At 38.5% G+C, this 21873-nt stretch overlaps 2 protein-coding genes across 2 annotated transcripts in view; one reads left to right on the top strand and one right to left on the bottom strand.

The window, feature by feature from the left end:
• The window catches only part of LOC121377111 (mRNA-capping enzyme-like), a 39339-nt gene extending 27775 nt beyond the window's left edge, over positions 1-11564 (bottom strand). The window contains exons 1-5 of the mRNA XM_041504995.1: positions 11466-11564; positions 9509-9586; positions 7692-7801; positions 6142-6245; positions 4484-4572 (exon numbers count right to left, since the gene is read on the bottom strand). Of these exons, the coding sequence (XP_041360929.1) occupies positions 4484-4572; positions 6142-6245; positions 7692-7801; positions 9509-9584 (379 nt within the window). The 5' untranslated portion in view covers positions 9585-9586; positions 11466-11564. The remainder of the gene's footprint in view (positions 1-4483; positions 4573-6141; positions 6246-7691; positions 7802-9508; positions 9587-11465) is intronic.
• A 1330-nt stretch (positions 11565-12894) lies between these two features.
• On the top strand, positions 12895-21834 carry LOC121376920 (COX assembly mitochondrial protein homolog). The gene is made up of 4 exons (XM_041504724.1): positions 12895-12994; positions 15550-15654; positions 17052-17142; positions 18811-21834. Exons 1-4 carry the CDS (start codon positions 12895-12897, stop codon positions 18929-18931), a joined length of 417 nt encoding a protein of 138 aa, XP_041360658.1. The 3' UTR covers positions 18932-21834.
• Positions 21835-21873: the final 39 nt, after the last annotated feature.

Here is a 21873-nt window from a genome sequence, read left to right as displayed (position 1 = left end):
ATGGCAGTAGTTATTTACTAGCCCAACACTGAATATCACTAGCCATGGGAGTGGGGCTACCATAATCTAGAAGCCCTGTCTGGCATGGCAATAGTAGTTATTTACTAGCCCAACATTGAATATCACTAGCCATGGGAGTGGGGCTACCATAATCTAGAAGCCCTGTCTGGCATGGCAATAGTAGTTATTTACTAGCCCAACATTGAATATCACTAGCCATGGGAGTGGGGCTACCATAATCTAGAAGCCCTGTCAGGCATGGCAATAGTAGTTATTTACTCCATAATCTAGAAGCCCTGTCAGGCATGGCAATAGTAGTTATTTACTAGCCCAACATTGAATATCACTAGCCATGGGAGTGGGGCTACCATAATCTAGAAGCCCTGTCAGGCATGGCAATAGTAGTTATTTACTAGCCCAACATTGAATATCACTAGCCATGGGAGTGGGGCTACCATAATCTAGAAGCCCTGTCTGGCATGGCAATAGTAGTTATTTACTAGCCCAACATTGAATATCACTAGCCATGGGAGTGGGGCTACCATAATCTAGAAGCCCTGTCAGGCATGGCAATAGTAGTTATTTACTAGCCCAACATTGAATATCACTAGCCATGGGAGTGGGGCTACCATAATCTAGAAGCCCTGTCTGGCATGGCAATAGTAGTTATTTACTAGCCCAACATTGAATATCACTAGCCATGGGAGTGGGGCTACCATAATCTAGAAGCCCTGTCTGGCATGGCAATAGTAGTTATTTACTAGCCCAACATTGAATATCACTAGCCATGGGAGTGGGGCTACCATAATCTAGAAGCCCTGTCTGGCATGGCAATAGTAGTTATTTACTAGCCCAACATTGAATATCACTAGCCATGGGAGTGGGGCTACCATAATCTAGAAGCCCTGTCTGGCATGGCAATAGTAGTTATTTACTAGCCCAACATTGAATATCACTAGCCATGGGAGTGGGGCTACCATAATCTAGAAGCCCTGTCTGGCATGGCAATAGTAGTTATTTACTAGCCCAACATTGAATATCACTAGCCATGGGAGTGGGGCTACCATAATCTAGAAGCCCTGTCTGGCATGGCAATAGTAGTTATTTACTAGCCCAACATTGAATATCACTAGCCATGGGAGTGGGGCTACCATAATCTAGAAGCCCTGTCTGGCATGGCAATAGTAGTTATTTACTAGCCCAACATTGAATATCACTAGCCATGGGAGTGGGGCTACCATAATCTAGAAGCCCTGTCAGGCATGGCAATAGTAGTTATTTACTAGCCCAACATTGAATATCACTAGCCATGGGAGTGGGGCTACCATAATCTAGAAGCCCTGTCTGGCATGGCAATAGTAGTTATTTACTAGCCCAACATTGAATATCACTAGCCATGGGAGTGGGGCTACCATAATCTAGAAGCCCTGTCTGGCATGGCAATAGTAGTTATTTACTAGCCCAACATTGAATATCACTAGCCATGGGAGTGGGGCTACCATAATCTAGAAGCCCTGTCAGGCATGGCAATAGTAGTTATTTACTAGCCCAACATTGAATATCACTAGCCATGGGAGTGGGGCTACCATAATCTAGAAGCCCTGTCTGGCATGGCAATAGTAGTTATTTACTAGCCCAACATTGAATATCACTAGCCATGGGAGTGGGGCTACCATAATCTAGAAGCCCTGTCTGGCATGGCAATAGTAGTTATTTACTAGCCCAACATTGAATATCACTAGCCATGGGAGTGGGGCTACCATAATCTAGAAGCCCTGTCAGGCATGGCAATAGTAGTTATTTACTAGCCCAACATTGAATATCACTAGCCATGGGAGTGGGGCTACCATAATCTAGAAGCCCTGTCTGGCATGGCAATAGTAGTTATTTACTAGCCCAACATTGAATATCACTAGCCATGGGAGTGGGGCTACCATAATCTAGAAGCCCTGTCTGGCATGGCAATAGTAGTTATTTACTAGCCCAACATTGAATATCACTAGCCATGGGAGTGGGGCTACCATAATCTAGAAGCCCTGTCTGGCATGGCAATAGTAGTTATTTACTAGCCCAACATTGAATATCACTAGCCATGGGAGTGGGGCTACCATAATCTAGAAGCCCTGTCTGGCATGGCAATAGTAGTTATTTACTAGCCCAACATTGAATATCACTAGCCATGGGAGTGGGGCTACCATAATCTAGAAGCCCTGTCAGGCATGGCAATAGTAGTTATTTACTAGCCCAACATTGAATATCACTAGCCATGGGAGTGGGGCTACCATAATCTAGAAGCCCTGTCTGGCATGGCAATAGTAGTTATTTACTAGCCCAACATTGAATATCACTAGCCATGGGAGTGGGGCTACCATAATCTAGAAGCCCTGTCTGGCATGGCAATAGTAGTTATTTACTAGCCCAACATTGAATATCACTAGCCATGGGAGTGGGGCTACCATAATCTAGAAGCCCTGTCAGGCATGGCAATAGTAGTTATTTACTAGCCCAACATTGAATATCACTAGCCATGGGAGTGGGGCTACCATAATCTAGAAGCCCTGTCAGGCATGGCAATAGTAGTTATTTACTAGCCCAACATTGAATATCACTAGCCATGGGAGTGGGGCTACCATAATCTAGAAGCCCTGTCAGGCATGGCAATAGTAGTTATTTACTAGCCCAACATTGAATATCACTAGCCATGGGAGTGGGGCTACCATAATCTAGAAGCCCTGTCAGGCATGGCAATAGTAGTTATTTACTAGCCCAACATTGAATATCACTAGCCATGGGAGTGGGGCTACCATAATCTAGAAGCCCTGTCAGGCATGGCAATAGTAGTTATTTACTAGCCCAACATTGAATATCACTAGCCATGGGAGTGGGGCTACCATAATCTAGAAGCCCTGTCTGGCATGGCAATAGTAGTTATTTACTAGCCCAACATTGAATATCACTAGCCATGGGAGTGGGGCTACCATAATCTAGAAGCCCTGTCAGGCATGGCGATAGTAGTTATTTACTAGCCCAACATTGAATATCACTAGCCATGGGAGTGGGGCTATCATAATCTAGAAGCCCTGTCTGGCATGGCGATAGTAGTTATTTACTAGCCCAACATTGAATATCACTAGCCATGGGAGTGGGGCTACCATAATCTAGAAGCCCTGTCAGGCATGGCAATAGTAGTTATTTACTAGCCCAACATTGAATATCACTAGCCATGGGAGTGGGGCTACCATAATCTAGAAGCCCTGTCAGGCATGGCAATAGTAGTTATTTACTAGCCCAACATTGAATATCACTAGCCATGGGAGTGGGGCTATCATAATCTAGAAGCCCTGTCAGGCATGGCAATAGTAGTTATTTACTAGCCCAACATTGAATATCACTAGCCATGGGAGTGGGGCTACCATAATCTAGAAGCCCTGTCAGGCATGGCAATAGTAGTTATTTACTAGCCCAACATTGAATATCACTAGCCATGGGAGTGGGGCTACCATAATCTAGAAGCCCTGTCAGGCATGGCAATAGTAGTTATTTACTAGCCCAACATTGAATATCACTAGCCATGGGAGTGGGGCTACCATAATCTAGAAGCCCTGTCAGGCATGGCAATAGTAGTTATTTACTAGCCCAACATTGAATATCACTAGCCATGGGAGTGGGGCTACCATAATCTAGAAGCCCTGTCAGGCATGGCAATAGTAGTTATTTACTAGCCCAACATTGAATATCACTAGCCATGGGAGTGGGGCTACCATAATCTAGAAGCCCTGTATCAAGTTTAGAGATTTACACTTCTCGAAACTAGTTTTGAGAATCCTTGAGAGAGGTTCTGTTTTGTACTGATATCTAAAAAGGAATCTTTAAAAAGTCTGACAGATGGAGACAAACTCTATAGATTTCTCAATAATGAGTTGCTATTGAATTTATGGTCCGAGTGAAATAATCTTTAAAAAGTCTGACAGATGGAGACAAACTCTATAGATTTCTCAATAATGAGTTACCAGTTGCTATTGAATTTATGGTCCGAGTGAAATAATCTTTAAAAAGTCTGACAGATGGAGACAAACTCTATAGATTTCTCAATAATGAGTTACCAGTTGCTACTGAATTTATGTTCCGAGTGAAATAATCTTTAAAAAGTCTGACAGATGGAGACAAACTCTATAGATTTCTCAATATTGAGTTACCAGTTGCTATTGAATTTATGTTCCGAGTGAAATAATCTTTAAAAAGTCTGACAGATGGAGACAAACTCTATAGATTTCTCAATAATGAGTTACCAGTTGCGATTGAATTTATGTTCCGAGTGAAATAATCTTTAAAAATTCAGACAGATGGAGACAAACTCTATAGATTTCTCAATAATGAGTTACCAGTTGCTATTGAATTTATGTTCCGAGTGAAATAACGTTTGAGTTATGGTAAACAGCTTGCTACAGTAGTTTAATGAACTAAATTTTAAAAGCATTTTTACCCACAACATCTAATGGTTTTTGTTGCAGAAAACGTTCGCACAAATCTATAAACATTTGAGTTTGTTCTTCACTGGGTGTCTCAGATCTTCTGCAAACAAAAAAATAAAATAAATAAATGAGAAAATAGTTTTAACAACAAAACAGTTTAATTCAGTCTAATTTGTTACATGAATAGAGGCACTGATTTTCCGTTTCAGATTTTTCCCTTTTCCGTTTCATAATGTTACAAATTCCGGTTTTTTTCCATTTCAGTATTAAACAAATTCTGTTTTTGTTTCACACACACACAGTGACACACACACCGCAATTAATTGCTGGTATAAAATAAATATGCAATGAGGCAAAACATGTCAGTAGTTTGTATTTATTTTTGGTTTAAATTTAAACACGAATACGCCACGACACAGACTTCGGACATTTTCGGTTTTCTTTACGATATGATCGGGAAAATAATTACAAACGATCACACTAGTGTCACTATAAACCACTTCCCTGGCATACAATATGCAATTACTGCATTCCTTTGTGAGATCGGAAATATGGCAATGCCGCAAATGTTAAAAATTAATAAGCAAACATAACATAATATATCTTTCACGTGAGTAAATATCAGACAATTTTAGCTCACAATGTTCGGTTTTTCCCGTTAAATCGCCGGGAATAAGCGAAGAAAACACGACTGGTAAAACGTCTAGATACTCTACATTAAACATTTGGCGTAACATACAAAGGTACTAGTGTTGTAGCGTAGCACAGGCAGATGTCGGTGTCCATAGTTTCTAGTTCGAAAAGTAAATTTTAATTAATCAAATGCGCTAATTAAAGTTAAATAATGTTTTGGAAAAAAATCGGGAATTCCGTTTCAGATAGGTATTTTCGTGATTCCGTCCGCGATTCCGCAATTGCGGAAAATCAGTGCCTCTACATGAACACTGTGATGAGCGCAGACATACACAGGGCTCACCCTGCACATTGTATACAAATTAGCCTATTGCCAATTTTCATACAAAGTCACTACAACATTTAGTCTCTGGCTAATAAAATATTCCGTAAAGGAACAGACCCTAGTTTTTAAACACTAATGCATATTTTTCACCTAGACTCTAGTTTCAACTCGTAAAAATAGACACAGTTGGTTAATTTATAAACCTGTAACAAATTTGAATACAACAGAGTGAAACAAGAATCTATGATGTTGAAATACACTTAAAAATAGACTAAAAGGCGACTCCATAATCATTACTTCTCAGATGCACATGCATTTTTAAAAATATAAAAAATGCATTTTTGTGGTATTAGAAACACCAGGACGACCAGAAACACTTCGGTTGTACAGAAATGGATAATCTAAACAATAAAATATTATAATATTATATTGTAATGTTTCATTTCAGCGATCACAAACGGCTCTAATAGTGAAAAATATGCCTTAGTGTTTTAAAAACCAGGGTCTATCCCTTTAAATCAACCACATTTTAATAATTTTCAAGGAAATCATCTAAAAATCAGAAAATTAGCTAAACCAAAAAATTTTCCAGTGTGAACCCTGCATACCTGTACAGGGACAACACATACCATGGACTTTGATACACCAGTTGTTGGGCACTGATTGGGACAGAAGAAGAAAGTTTATATATTTAATATACAATTGACTTACCCTTTGCATTGCAGTTTAACATATTTACAATCATGATTGTCCACCTCCCTGCTGTTGTAGAATCTGGTCGTGTTCGTCAGATCGACAAGCAATCCCATTCTCGTCTGTAAATTTAACAAAACATCAAGTCATAACCAAGAAAAAGTGTATTTTTTTTTGTTTAATGACACCACTAGAGCACATTGATTTATTAATCATCGGCTATTGGATGTCAAATATTTGGTAATTTTGATACAGTCTTAGAGAGGAAAACCATTATATTTTTTCCAATTGTAGTAAGGGAAGGAAGGAAATGTTTTATTTAACGACGCACTCAACACATTTTATTAACGGTTATATGGCGTCAGACATATGGTTAAGGACCAACAGATATTGAGGGAGGAAACCCGCTGCCACCACTTCATAGGCTACTCTTTTTGATAAGCAGCAAGGGGTCTTTTATATGTGCCATCCCACAGACACAGAATAGCACATACCACACAGGGCTAGCTCTGGGTGAGCAAAACATTTTGCCAACTTGTTCAAAAATTGCAGAAATTATCAGTTATTTTCTTTAAAATGTCAATTATTACATGAAATTATTTCGCCAAACTAAAATAAAATTTGCCAACTGCTTTCAAAATTGACAACTGGTGAATTTGGCAAGTGCCAGAGCTAGCCCTACCACGGCCTGCTTTGATATACCAGTCATGGTGCACTGGTTGAAACAAGAAAATCCCAATCAGCTGAATGGATCCACCGAGGTGATTCGATCCTGTGACGAAGCACATCAAGTGAGCACTCAGCTGACTGAGCTAAATCCCAAGAACAAAAACACAAAGAACAATATTTCAGTCAGTTTATGTGACTGGTGCGGGATGTAGCTCGACTCATGTGCGATCGACCTAGGATCAATTCCCGTCGGTGGGTCCGCCGCTGGCTATTTCTCGTTCCAGCCTGTGCTCCACAATTGGTGTAACAAAGGCCGTGGTATGTACTATCCTGTCTGTGGGATGGTGCATATAAAAGATCCCTTGCTGCTAATCGAAAAAAAAGGGTAGCCCATGAAGTGACGACAGCTGATTTCCTCTCTCAATATCTGTGCGGTCCTTAACCATATAACTATAAATAAAATGTGTTGAGTGTGTCATTAAATAAAATATTTCCTTCATTTCTTTATGTGATTATACGGTTATATGGCGTTGGACATATGGTAAAGGACCACACAGATATTGAGGGAGGAAACCCACTGCTGCCACTTCATGGGCTACTCTTTTCGATTAGCAGCAAGGGATCTTTTATATGCACCATCCCATAGACAGGATAGCACATACCACGGCCTTTGATGTACCAGTCATGGTGCACTGGCTGGAGCGAGAAATACTATTGCATTTAAAACAGTTGATACTTTCTAACATTTAGTCTTCAGAGAAAACCTGTTACATTTTCCCATTAACAGCAAGGGATCTTTTATATGCACTTATCCTCTGACAAGACAGCACATACCACAGCCTTTGATATACTAACCCACAACAAGAGGAGCTGTATAGCATTTTAAAAAATAAACATACTTTGTAAGCCTTCAGAGATAGAAACAGCATATCCAAGTCAAAGACGTTTTCATCAGGAATTTGCTCTCGGTACCGTGAATCCAGAGGAGTTTTAAATGGGAGGAATTTACCTGCAAAAGACGGCAACATATGTTAAATGAAATACGTCCAAAAATATGACTGAAAGAAAAACCAGCTTGTGAAACCGACTATCAGAAAGCATGTTGTTTGTTGTGAGCAGAATTTGCTGTCTGTCCTCTCTCAATTTGCTGTCTGTCCTCTCTCAATGTTCAACCATTGTAAAATAGCTAAAATCTCTAAATATCTTTTTCTACTTGGCCCCAATGTCTTGTAAAAAAGTTAAAATCTCCAAATCAAATTTTCTTACTTGGCCCCAATGCACCACTCCTTGCCACTAGGAATGCAGCAGGGCTGACCCTGTTCATTGCCAAATTAGTCAATTGCTAAAAAAAAAATTATACAAAATAACTACAACATTTAGTCTTTGGCTAATAAAATATTCCATAAACTAACATTTTATTCATTTCAAGGAAATACTCTATACATGTATGTATGTCCATTGCCAAATTAGCTAATTGCTAATATTCATCCAAAGTGACTACAACTTTTAATACTTGGCTAATAACATTTTGGCTCCTTTGAGGTGCTTGCCTCGCAGGATAGAACCACCTCAATGGATCCATTCAACTGATTGGGCTTTTTCTCATTCCAACCAGTGCACCACAACTGTTCAAAGGCTGGTTGTATGTGCTTTCCTGTCTGTGGGAAAGTGCATATATAAAAGATTCCTTGCTGCATTAGGAAAAATGTAGCGGGTTTCCTCTGATGATTATGTGTCAGAATTACCAAATGTTTGACGTCCAATAGCTGATGATTAATTAATCATGTGCTCTAGTGGTGTCGTTAAACAAAAAGAAACTTTTAAAATTTTGTTTAAAACTACTTTTTAATAATTTTCAAGGAAATATTCTACAGGCCTTCCCAGAAGAGGTGAGCAATTACTTGTTTTGATGTGTGGAAGTTGAACAGCTCTCCTTATTTGATATCTTTTACTAGCAATTACAGTGGGCAATTTTGGTTTTAAAAATGTAAGTGTTGTATGGTCTCCCTGTTTAAAAATCTTTAGAGTTCGCAACCAACCCAGCAAGCTCTGTCAAGTGTCTCCAGTAGAATAGAAGATACACTAAATGTTTTGCATGACACGATGGAAAAGGTCGCTATTCAAGACTGTGGTTTCCCAAGATTTTGAGAGATACTGTTACTGTATGTTGACCGTGTCATTTTGAAGAATCAATGTAATTTGTACAAATAATTTTTACGAGGCATGCGGGCTCGTATACTACGTATTACTAGCCAATCTAGAGTCCTATATGATTTTTGCGAGCCTCTGGCTCCCAGACTCTCCTCAAAATCGTACAGTGAATGTATTATCAGAAGAGCAACAGATTTCTGAACTGGTTTTTACAAATGGAGTGGCCTGGTATTGATTTTTGTAAACAAAAGTTAAAAGTTTAACATTTAAACACAACTAGAGCACATTGATATATTAATCATTGGCTGATGGATGTCAAACATTTGGTCATTTTGACATATAGTCTTAGAGAGAAGCAGAGGAATCTTTTATATGCACCATTCCACAGACAGAATAAACACGGCTTTCGATGCACCAGTCGTGGTTCACTGGCTGGAATGAGAAATAGCCCAATGGGCCCATCAAACGGAGATCAATCTGACTGAGATAGACCATGCATCAAGCGAGAGCTTTATCACTGGGCTACGTCCCGGCCATCGTTTTTGTAAACAATGAAATATCGTACCTGCTAGCAGTTGACCTTTCCGTGGACACTCCAGCCACCGTGGAGGTATCTGCTGTGGATTGTAATTCTTCGCCATTGCTTAGTATCAAGAATAAAATAAAGTAATTTATTTCTCTAATCATGAACATTAGAAAAGGACAACTGTAAATCATAAAATATTAGCAATCTTAAAATTTATCAAAATCCAAATAAGCAGCATAAAACATTAGCTAGGTTATTATAGATCTGAAAATAAAAAAGAATAAACTTAAGTTGTAGGATCAGCTGAAATGATACTTTTGATATATTTTTATGTTACACAGTTAAATAATTAGAAGCAAATTGCAGTAACTAACTGTTGTTGTTTGCTATCCTTTTGGTTTAATCAATAGCATGCATGCAACCATTGTTGTGTGTTCAGTTAATCACTGACAAAACAATTGCACCAAAGTTATTTAACGATGCACTCAACACATTTTATTTACGGTTATATGGCATCAGACATATGGTTACGGATCACACAGATATAGAGAGAAGGAAGGAAATGTTTTATTTAATGACGCACTCAACATGTTTTATTTATGGTTATATGGCATAAGACATATGGTTAAGGACCTCACAGATTTTGAGAGGAAACCCGCTGTCGCCACTATATGGGCTACTCTTTTCGATTAGCAGCAAGGGATTTTTTATATGTACTATCCCACAGACAGGATAGTACATACCACAGCCTTTGTTACACCAGTTGTGGAGCACTGGCTGGAACTAGAAATAGCCCAATGGGTCCACCGACGAGGATCGATCCCAAACTGACCATGCATAAAGCGAATGCTTTACCACTGGGCTATGTCCTGCCCTTATACAGAGTGAGGAAACCTGCTGTCGCCACTTCACAGGCTTCAAGAGACCTTATATATATATATACACCATCCCACAGACAGGATAGTACATACCACAGCCTGTTACACCAGTTGTGGAGCACTGACTGGAATGAGAAATATCCCAATGGGGCCACCGATGGGGATCGATCCAAGTTATTTGGGAGACCGTCTGTTTTATGACTCTTTAAATTTAGTGTCCTGAAGTATTAGCGTCTTATACGGCCTCACTAAATTTGCTAACATTTTATGCTTGGTAACATTTCCTGATTTACAGTCTTGTGGAGGGCATAGTACATTGTGTAAAAACATTTCTTTGCACATACACACAAAAGACAATCTTCACACCTGTAGAAAGTATTGTATTATTCATTAATATATATCATTGTGTAAATAATATATAACAACACTGTTAAAATAAATAGTTTAAATATGCAATGTACACGTATGTATGTGTAGCAACAACAAAACACTTCTATTTTACTTATCGTACTATTCGTTTCAGATGTCAAAAAATCCTGTGATGTGGTCAATGGTTGCTATTTTGTAATGGTGATAAAAAAAAAAGTCCCTCTCAAAAATGTGTCATCTGAGAACAAAATTATTTGTTTCCCTTGCACAATGTAAATAAAAAGAAGTACATACGTAACATAGATGTATTACATTTATAGTCACTTTTAACACTGTCTTAGTTGCTTATTTTAGGTATCTTCTGGGGTTTTTTGGTATTGCCAATGCTGGCATTATAGTGTAAAAACAACCTTGAAACACGTAAAATAATTTCTGCATTCCCTCCAACCCCCCACTTTTTACTTAAGCCCAAGGACAAGAGTTCCGCCATCTTCAAGCACATCATCACATACTGGAGGTAATGGGCAGAACTTTTTTCAAGACACAGAAATAATGCAATTATGGTGTTGTGGAATAATAAAAAAAAAAAACGATTTATCAACAAAAAGAACAAGGGATACATGTCAATCATCAATGTAATGTTGAATGTTTAACAACACCTCAGCACATTTCAGCCATTTAGTGTGCAACATATGGTTATTTTCAGATTTTGTCGATAAAAAGACAGGATACCTGCTGTTTGCAATTACCTTTTGTCAACAAGATAATAACTATAAATGTGCTGCAAGCGTCATTATTGTGCAAAATATGTCCTATCACACGTGTGTCGCCATTTTCTTTTTTGTTTCGCTTCTATGAGTTATCTTCCCTGAGAATCAAAAGTTGATGGTTTAGGCTAAACAGCGAACTTTTACAGGTCCGTGTCCCTCTAAAAGTTAATTTGTTTGTACTGTGAACGGGACATAGCCCAGGGGTAAAATGCCTGATGCGCGTTGTCTAAGATCAATCCCCGTCGGCGAGATCATTGGGCTATTTCTCGTTCTAGCCAGAATATGGTGAGATGGTGGACATTAAAGATCATTTGCTACTAATACAACAATGTAGTGGGTTTCCGCACTAAGACTATAATATGTCAAAATTACCAAATGTTTGACATTCAATGTGCTCTAGTGATGTCGTTAAACAAAATAAACTTTAACTTTAACTGTTTGTGAGAATCGGAGATGGTGGATATTAAAGATCCATTGCTACTAATGGGAACATGTAGCGGGTTTCCACAATAAGAATCTAAGACTATATGTTAAAATTACCAAATGTTTGACATTCAATGTGCTAGGCTACTGGTGTCGTTAAACAAAACAAACTTTAACTGTTTGTACTAAGGCCGAGTACTGTGCCGTTCGATTCAATGTACGTAGATGTTGACGGGTTTGTTCAGGTGGTGTGTTTGCCTATTAGTGATTAATTATATCAAGGTCTCGCTCCACTCAGTGCGCCACGACTGGTACATCACAGGCCGTGGTATGTGCTACCCTGTCTTTGGGATGGTGCATATAAAAGATCTTAGTTGCTGCTAATTGAAAAGAGTGGCCCATGAAGTGGCAACAGCGGGTTTCCTCCCTCAATATCTGTGTGGTCCTTAACCATATGTCCGACGCCATATAACCGTAAATAAAATGTGTTGAGTGCGTCGTTAAATAAACCATTTCCTTTCTTTAGCAAGCCCGTAGCCAATGGGGGGGGGGGGGGGGGGGGGGGTCGGGGGGGATCGGTCGATCCCTCCCCCTACTGGTGACTTTTTTTCCAATATGCCTCCGGACCTCACTAAGCAACTCGGTGCCTCACCATAAGCCTAAACGACATCCCCCCTCTAAAAATTCTGGCTACGGGCCTGTTTAGGCCTTCAATCAATAAATTTTCTTGCCGATTTGACAGCATATACCACTTTTTATACACATTTTCAAAGCTGTCTCAATCAGTCAATCAAGTTTTCATAGATCTGATTAAAACTATAATTATAAAGTGTTTCTACTTCATCAACTTCTTCTTTTTCTTCTTCCTCGTCTTCTCCTACCATATCCCTTCCCACTACACGATTGAAGTTGGGCGAGATCGCCGCCAAATAAAAAAGTTACGTGTTTGGACGGAGACGGGAGACCGCGACTGAAGGAGGAAAACATGACAACAACAAGTATGGCAGACGGTCACGATGATTCGATCTCTGAGGAACATGCTCACGTTCTCAGGGGCGCTATGGGTGGTGGCCCTAAGGGACTCGGTACACCCCTTTATTTATCACTGTTACATGTTAACTACACGTACTCTTATCATTGAAGGTGTTGTCACACGTGATCGACCGCGCTATTGTTTTTAAAATGTTAGGGCAGTCGGTGTCATTCAAGTTCGGTTAAAGTTATAGTCCATCCCAAATTTTTTTTGCTATTAAAAGTATTATTTCAGTTTTGTTTGACGTAACAAGAAACGTAAAAGTGTTTAGGAAATAACAAATAAACACTATTTTTGTGTGCAATTTACAAATCAATCGGCTTAGATTAGAAATAAATAAGCTGTAGTAAATGTCATTCTCATTGTGAACTTTTTTTATTTCCTGTGGGACAGACTTTTTTTGGGGGTATACTCTCACCCTGTTGAGTCGGTGTCTCTATTAAGTCGTGCCATTTGGGATTTTACCCCTTTTTAAAGTAATACACCACCTATCGTTTGTTTTACGTTCCAAGTCTCACAGTAAGATGTGTAGACAGTCAAATAGCTAAGAAATTTTAAGTATATCCAGTTATTTGTTGTAATATTTTACCTTAAAAATTCTTTTTTCTACACAGAAACCAAAATAGGTTAAAAACACATGACCCATATACCAATTAAAACATTTGTAGTTTTTAGTAATTTATGGTGATCATGCCCAAAATATATAGGGAAGTGTCGTCTGCATGTGCATGTTTATTTTTACACATTAGTGAGTGACGTCAGTAAAAATGTGAGGTCACACGTCAATTGATTTTTTCATGCAAGCAAAAAAGGGTGCTAAAATTTGAAAATGTAAACTAAGATATAGATAAATACAGTTTTACATTAAAAATATGGCTATTGCTACAATATATATAGTGAGTATTATATTTGAATAAATATTTTAAAAATATTTAGATAAAAAATACAATTAGAAATAACCAAAGCTATTTGAAAAACAAAAAATAAGTTTGTCCCACCTTATCTTGCAAGCAATATTGTAAACACCATGCAGCAATCTGCTGACCACTAAATCAATAATGTTTTTCATAAAAACAGTTCCTTTTTTATTGATTTCTTTAAGACATAAATTCAACCAAGCAAATTGCAGCTATATACTTTGTTCTTATAACGTTTTGCGCTTCTATACTTGAACATAGTAAATAACATGACTCAATAGAGTTATGTTTTTTCATTTAGTGGGCGGGGGTAGACCGATTGTAAGCACGTGTGTACTTTTGATTGCATCAAATATGTAGATTATTCTGCATGTTTGGTTAAAGTAACAATTAAAAAATGTATTTGACTAATAATTATAATAAAATTACAAAGCAATTTTAAAATATACCAATACAATTATTAAGTACGTCGACTCACCAGGGTCCCATGCTATATATAAAGGTGCATTCTGAAAGTTGCAAGTCATATTTAGCTATTTTAAAAATATATAAATTTATTTGTGATAAATAATTAAATTCTAATTGATATTACATAAAATCTTTACACAATCAGGGGTTCTAGATTTTTAAAATTTTTACTTGCCATGGGGCCAGTGGATTGGTAAATTTACTGTCCTTGGTTAAAAATTCACTTGCCCAATTTTAACTGTTGATAAAACAAAACACCAGTAAGTTAAAATAATTAACTTTTCAATATAAATTTTGCATACTGAGATCATGTTTAATCAGTTTGTCAATTTACAGAACAGATAGGCTGATGAGCCATTCTTTATGGTATGTTTAGAAGTCTTTTAAAAAAACATGCAAAACATTTTCATCAGGAATAGGGAAGCAACGTCATGCTACGATGTCGCTTCCTAAAATTACATCATTACACTTGTTATTACACGTGTGCCTGGTATGATTATTATTGACCTGGTTATGTTGAACCATGTGGATAATAAAGTTACTACAACAATTGGCACATTGTTGCCATATGTCCGACTGTTTTTACTATGGCTCCATACTGTACATCAGTCAAGCATTGTTAATCCTCAGCCACATTCATTTCAGTAATGCCAGAAAATACTAATTATTACTTTCATTTTAACGTAATGACACATTATCAACTATTTAATAATTTTATTTCTGAAAGTAGTATTTTATATTGAAATACTATGATTAGAACGGAGTGTATGATTTAGAATTTTTATCAAACTTCTCTCCTTTCTTCTGGGAAAGGAGAAATCACTTTTACTTTTTCAATTCTAGATTAGTGCCTGGTAAATACAATTGCATTAAAAACATTTTAACGTTTGTTTTTTCTTCTGCTTCTAGGGGGCAGGACGTATCCCAGTAGTAAAACGCACGCTTGATGCATGGTTGGTTTGGGATCGATCCCCGTTGATGCGCCCATTGGGCTATTTCGCGTTCAAGCCAATATGCCACGACTGGTATATCAAATCCCATGGTATGTGCTATCCTGTCTGTGGGATGATGCATATAATAGATCCCTTGCAGCATTAGAAAAAATGTAGCAGGTTTCCTCTGATGACTACTTGTCAGTTTTATCAAATTGTTGACATCCAATAGGCAATGTGCTCCAGTGGTGTCGTTAAGCAAAACAAACTTTATTTATTTTTTCTTGTAGGTGATCCAGATGACAAGCGTCTGCGTCAGGTTGAACGTGAAGTTCTTATTCCTCAAAAAATGAAATTCAAGGCTCGAAAAGAGATATGTGCCGAACCGATCAGAAGTGAGTGGAGTTACATATTTTTCATTTCATTTCAACTTATTTTCATGCTTATCCAATTAAGGTTCAAGCACACTGTCCTGGGCACACAACTTGGCTGTCTGAGCTGAATGTCCAGGACAGTGTCAGTGTGTTAGTTGTTAGTAGTTAGTGAGAGAGAAGAGGGTGTAGTGGCCTTACCCACTGAGCCCTTAAGAACTCGCTCTGGGTTGGAGCCGGTACCGGACTGCAAACCCTAAACCTACCAGCCTTATGTCCGATGGTTTAGCCACGATGCCACTGAGGCCGGTTACGTATTAAATTAGTTGGTGGTTTTTCACACTCAAATAAATTTCTAATTATTTCAAAGTTTATTTCCAATTCACTTCAGTTTTTGTTTATATACTCTATCAAAAAAGAAACACATAGGCGAACTATTCATGTAATTATCTCTTTAATACAAAGTGGCATGATTTCGTTATTTATGATTGTATCACAGTCAAATTTGACATGAGTATGTGACAATGTTCTTGCTATGGAATGACAGCAGTGGAGGCATTTTCGTCACCAAACAGCGTCACACGAGGGCGCTAAAATCAGTACCTTGTGTGGCCACCAGCAGCAGCAATCACTGCGTTATATCTCCTTGGCATAGACTGAATGAGTCTGAATCCGGGCACGTGGAATCCTAGCCCATTCTTCCTGCAGTGCATTTGACAGTTGCGGAAGCGTCTGAGGCTCTGGGTCACACTGGCCATGGCAGCACATTAATGTTCTCATTATGTAGGAAATTCATTGTTACACGTGCCGTATGCGGCCTGGCACTGTTTTGCTGAAAGAGAAGCATGTGACGGCGAAGAATTTCATCCTGGTAGCGTACAGCTGTCAGGTTGCCTTGTACAAACACAAGTTCACTTCTGCCGGTGTATGAGATGACTCCCCACATCATGACACTCCCTCCACCCAATCTGTCGACTTGGGTGACGCAGTTGTTGGCAAAACGTTCATTGTGGCGTCTGTAAACACGTTGTCCATCATGTCGCTGTAGAAGTAAACGTGACTCGTCGCTGTAGAAGTAAACGTGACTCGTCGCTGAACCATACTCGTTGCCAGTTTCCCAAGTTCCACCCCTGTACATTCGTGCACCAGCAAACACGTTCTTTGATCGGTTCACCAAAACAAATTCGCACTATTGACTTGCACGAGACCAACACGATTGACTTGCACGAGTCTGTTTGAACTACATAAAAGTTGAGTCGGCTTATACATCCTACCAACCTTTTTGTACCAGATACTGAGGGGAACACTAAGGGTCGGCTTATCCACAGAGTCAGCTGATACACAGTGATATATGGTACAAAAATATTTTATCTTAAAATATGAATTTCATTATGTTTTCTCTTGTTTTTTTAACTTTTCAGTTTTTGGTGCCTGTGCCAAGGAAATGGGTCTTTTAATGCCGTTCCGATGTCGAAAAGAAGCCAAGCAGTTAAAACATTGCTTAAAAGATGCGTAAGTATGGGGCAGAGTATATCAAGGCTAAAAGCAGTCCATGTTTTAGACCTACATGTAGCAGTTGAAATAGAAATTCACGTGCTAAAGAGGGACGAGATGTAGCCAAGTGGTAAAGTGCTTGCTCGATGTGCGGTCGGTCTGGGATCGATCCCCGTCGGTGGGCCCATTGGGCTATTTCTCGTTCCAGCCAGTGCACCACGACTGGTATATCAAAAGCCGTGGTATGTGCTATCCTGTTTGTGAGAGGTGCATATAAAAGATCCCTTGCTGCTAATCGAAAAGAGCAGCCCATGAAGTGGCGACAGCAGGTTTCCTCCAATTTCTATGTGGTCCTTAACCATGTGTCCGACTAAATGTCAAAATTACGAAACATTTCAATGTGCTCTAGTGGTGTCATTAAACAAAACAAACTTTCACTTTAGTTTACTTTCTATTTTGAATTTTGTAAATATGTGTCACGGAAATCCTTGAAAGTCGTGCAATTTGCAAATATTATTTTGCAGGCTAATCATGGATCCCACTGTGAAAAACGTGGGGAGTGATTTAATTGGTCTCCTAAATCAGATTATGGGGATCAAAATAAGATATTTATAAGATATTAAACGACTTCCATTTTATATTATGTTTATGTACCGAGTGAACTAATTTTAAATTGTCCTGAGCTTTAGCAAGTGACATCGAAAATGTGACATAAACATGATACAAAATGGTAGCGAGTTTAACATCCTATTTATTACCCATAATCGATCTTAATTTATATCACTGAACTTGTTTGGTTGACGTTCCTGTAAGGTTGTAGTGCGCCTATCGATGATGTCAAAGTGTTACGTCCCATTTGGCGTTCTAGTGGGATGTATCAATGATATGTACCAGTATATTTTTAACCATATGGGTAATAATACCAAATACTGATACCATATAATTCTCATGCTAGGCCATGACTCACCTTGTCCATTGTCAAATTAACCAATTGTTAATTTTCATATAAACTCTGTAGTTGTGGTGCACTGGCTGGAATGAGAAATAGCCCAATGGATCCACAAAAGTCTGTGGTATGTGCTATCCTCTCTGTGGGATGCCCCTGCGTGTGCTGTAACCTCACCGTGGTGCAGGGGTGTAACATTCTCTTTGAGAATGGCCAATACAGCACAAATTGAAGTTTAGAGTAAAATTCGGTGTCCGTAAAATTCTGTGATATTTGTATTTGTATGTTTGCACAGTTCTTTACACTGTTTTTGTTTAAACCTTGAATTTTTATGTTGATGTTGATCATCACTTTATTTATTTGCATTACCTTAGTTTGACACCCAATAGCCGATGTATTTTTCGTGCTGGGGTGTCGTTAAACATTCATTCATTCATTCACTCTGTGGGATGGTGCATATAAAAGATCTCTTGCTGCTAAGGAACAAACATAATTTGGTTTCCTCTCTCCAAGACCGTATGTCAAAATTATCAAATGTAAAGTGCTCACTCGATGTGCGGTCGGTCTTGGATCGATCCCCGTTGGTGGACCCATTGGGCTATCTCTCGTTCCAGCCAGTGCACTACAACTGGCATATCAAAGGCCATGCTATGTACTACCCTGTCTGTGGGATGGTGCTGGGGTGTCGTTAAACATTCATTCATTCATTCATTCATTCATTTTTTTTCATTTTTTTTCAGGTACGCAGATAAAGAGTTTGCTAAGCGTTGCGAGGAGGAGTACCTACAAGAGCGGTCCGAGTACCGCCGCACAGGGATAAAAATGAAACATAAAAAAGTTCTAGAAGCACGTCTTCAGTAAAACAGACATTGTTCTATGGCCGTCTTTGGCAGGTCACTTAAAGGCCATGGTATGTGCTGTCATGTCTATGAGAAAGTGCTTATACAAGATCTTTTACTGTTAATGGAAAACTATAGCGGATTTCCTCTGAAGACCGAGAGACTGAATGATCAAGTGTATGATATCCAATAGACGAGGATTAATAAATCAATGTGCTCTAGTAGTAATGTCGTTTAACAAAACAAACTTTAACTATACTTTTGACAGGTCATATTGTGGTATGGGGCTAGGGTCTCCACGAGTACTCGAGAACAGGCCGAGTCTAACAAGACTAGTCCGTTTACAGGATTTGAGTACCCGCACAAGGTGGAATATAATTATCAACTATATTACAATGAACAATGTAGGACAATAATTTCAGCACTAAATAATAATCGGTATAATTATATGATCGTGCGATAGTTTCTCGTTTTAATCTGGCCAGCCAACCGGCCGTCACAACACTGAACATATCATCCGGTTTCTAAATGCAATACAATGGCACGATTTGGCATCCATGTTCAGAGCTGGAATTTAACATGCATAATACTATTTTACTTTATTCCTTAGTCTCGTAATCATCTTTTGTAAGTGTCGGGTACTCTGGTCCAGGTCGAGTTTGACCCTCGAGTACTCAAGTCCAATATTTAGGACCCTATATGGGGCTGTCCATATGTCTTGTCTGTTCATCATTCTTGTCCAGACTATATCTTGGATACCAATGCATGCAGAATCATGAAACCTTACATTCAGGAACAACTTGGGATGGGTTTGTGTTGCACACGAATACTAGGTTACTGTGACCTACTTTTCATATGGTTGAGTGCTCACTTGAGGTGCGTACGTCGCAGGATCGAATCACCTCTATGGATCCATTCAACTTATTTGGGGGGTTTTCTTGTTCTAAACAGTACACCACTAACTGGTGCTTTCCTGTCTGGGGAAAGTGCATATAAACGATCCCTTATTATTGGTGGGAAAATGTAGCGAATTTCCTCTGTAAAACTGTGTCAGAATTACAAAATGTTTGACATCCAATAGCCGATGATTAATGAATCAATGTGCTCTAGTGTTGTTGTTAAACAAAAGAAACTTTTAATATCTTGCACATCAAGCCTCACATTCGGGAACAGCTGTAGATGAGGTTATGTCGCACACCATTACTAGGTCACTGTGACCTACTTTTCATACTTTACTGCACATTAAATTCAATCCATGCCCAGGGAATATCTTCTTTATCAGTTCATATAGGGTCATTATACCGTGTGTGCAAGTACAATTTGTGGAGGGCACTGTGTTGCATACCATAACTAGGTCACTGTGACCTACTTTTCTGCACATTTAATTCAATCCATGTCCAGGAAATGTCTGTCCGTTCATAGACATGTTGGATCATTAGACCTTGTGTGCAAGTACAATTTGTGGAGGGCACTGTGTTGCATACCGTAACTAGGTCACTGTTACCTACTTTTCTGCACATTAAATTCAATCCATGTCTGGAAAATGTCTGTCAGTTCATATAGGATCATCAGTCCTTGTGTACAAGTACCACTTGGGGATGGTGAGCAGGAACAACTGCTCAAGCCAAGTTTCTTTTTTTCATTATTTTGGGAGGGAGCTTGACTCAACCCCCCCTCCCCCTTTATAAACTTTGCTCGCCAGTCTATATGCTTCTGCTAAAAGTCCTGCGATGTGTTACATACCCTAACTAGGTCACTGTGACCTACTTTTCATGGATTACTGCACATTAATAGAATTCCATGTCCAGGCCATATCTTTTCTAAATCATGAAGGACCAAACTGTTGCATGCAAGTACAACATGGGATGGTGGCGTGTTGCATACCATTTTACTAGGTCACACAGACCTACTTTTCATTGATCTAAATAACTGACCTTCAGATATATATATATAAATCACATAATTTATCAGGATTCTGGACACTCATAAATTTTGAAATAATCCAAGTCTATATTGTGTTTGTGGAATTTATTTGTAATTGTGACAGGTTCACCAGAATCCAAGCCCATATGGCCACCAATTGTTAGCTGATAATGGCAGACAGATATATATACATGTATATCATATACTCTTTTGTGTATAAAAGGCATTGAATTGCTTTAATTTTTTAATGCATTTTTTGTTTTTAGGGATTATTATTGTAGATAGATTTATGCAGACTTTCTCATGAAGAAAATAAAATCAATATAAAAAAAAAGAAAAAAAAGAGGAATATTGTAAAATAATATTGAGTTAATATACACTGTGTGTTTGTATGTGGGTTTTTTGTTGTTTTGTTTTGTTTGGTATTTTTCTTAAAACAGTTTTACATCAGTGTAGAGGGCTGTAGGAACAGTATTTGGAGTGGGGAGGGAAGACTCTCTAGTGAGGGGTCCAAAGTCTAGGGGGTGGGGGGCACTGGCCACTTTTTCATTAGTGTATAAGAGTAGGTAAAAAAAAGATTTTCATTCTCTAGGATGCCCCCACCCCTGGATCCTACAGGCCTAGTGTGTTGTCAATAACTATGACATTGTTGCTCTTTTCCATTGGTATTAGAATCTTTGTAACTCAGGACATGACAGTATTTAACATGGGTGTATTCAACAATGTAAACACTGTTTTTACAATGGAGCATTCAATAAAACAGATATTGTTTTACACTGGTGTATTCAATAACTGTAACATTTTTTTTTTTTACATGGTATTAAAAACCATCAATAATTTTTTTTTTACACTGGGTGTATTCATTAATGCAGTGATTGTTTACATTGGTGTATTCAATAATGTAAACACTGTTTTTTTTTCACACATTTGCATTCAATAAAGCAGATATTGTTTTACATGGGTGTAACATTGTTTTTACATGGTATTAAAAACTATCAATAATTCAGGTTTTGTTTTACATGAGGTATCGGCTTTGGTGGT

Source organism: Gigantopelta aegis, chromosome 7, assembly GCF_016097555.1.
Source record: "Gigantopelta aegis isolate Gae_Host chromosome 7, Gae_host_genome, whole genome shotgun sequence".
NCBI classification, from domain to species: domain Eukaryota; kingdom Metazoa; phylum Mollusca; class Gastropoda; order Neomphalida; family Peltospiridae; genus Gigantopelta; species Gigantopelta aegis.
The sequence above is the reverse complement of the archived record's forward strand: the minus strand, read 5'-3'. Positions and strand labels throughout refer to the sequence as shown.

Coding starts and splice junctions, on each gene's coding strand:
- LOC121376920 (XM_041504724.1), top strand. CDS start 12,895: ATGACAACAACAAGTATGGCAGACGGTCACGATGATTCGATCTCTGAG. Junction 15,655..17,051: donor ATGTGCCGAACCGATCAGAA/GTGAGTGGAGTT, acceptor TTAACTTTTCAG/TTTTTGGTGCCTGTGCCAAG. Junction 17,143..18,810: donor AAACATTGCTTAAAAGATGC/GTAAGTATGGGG, acceptor ATTTTTTTTCAG/GTACGCAGATAAAGAGTTTG.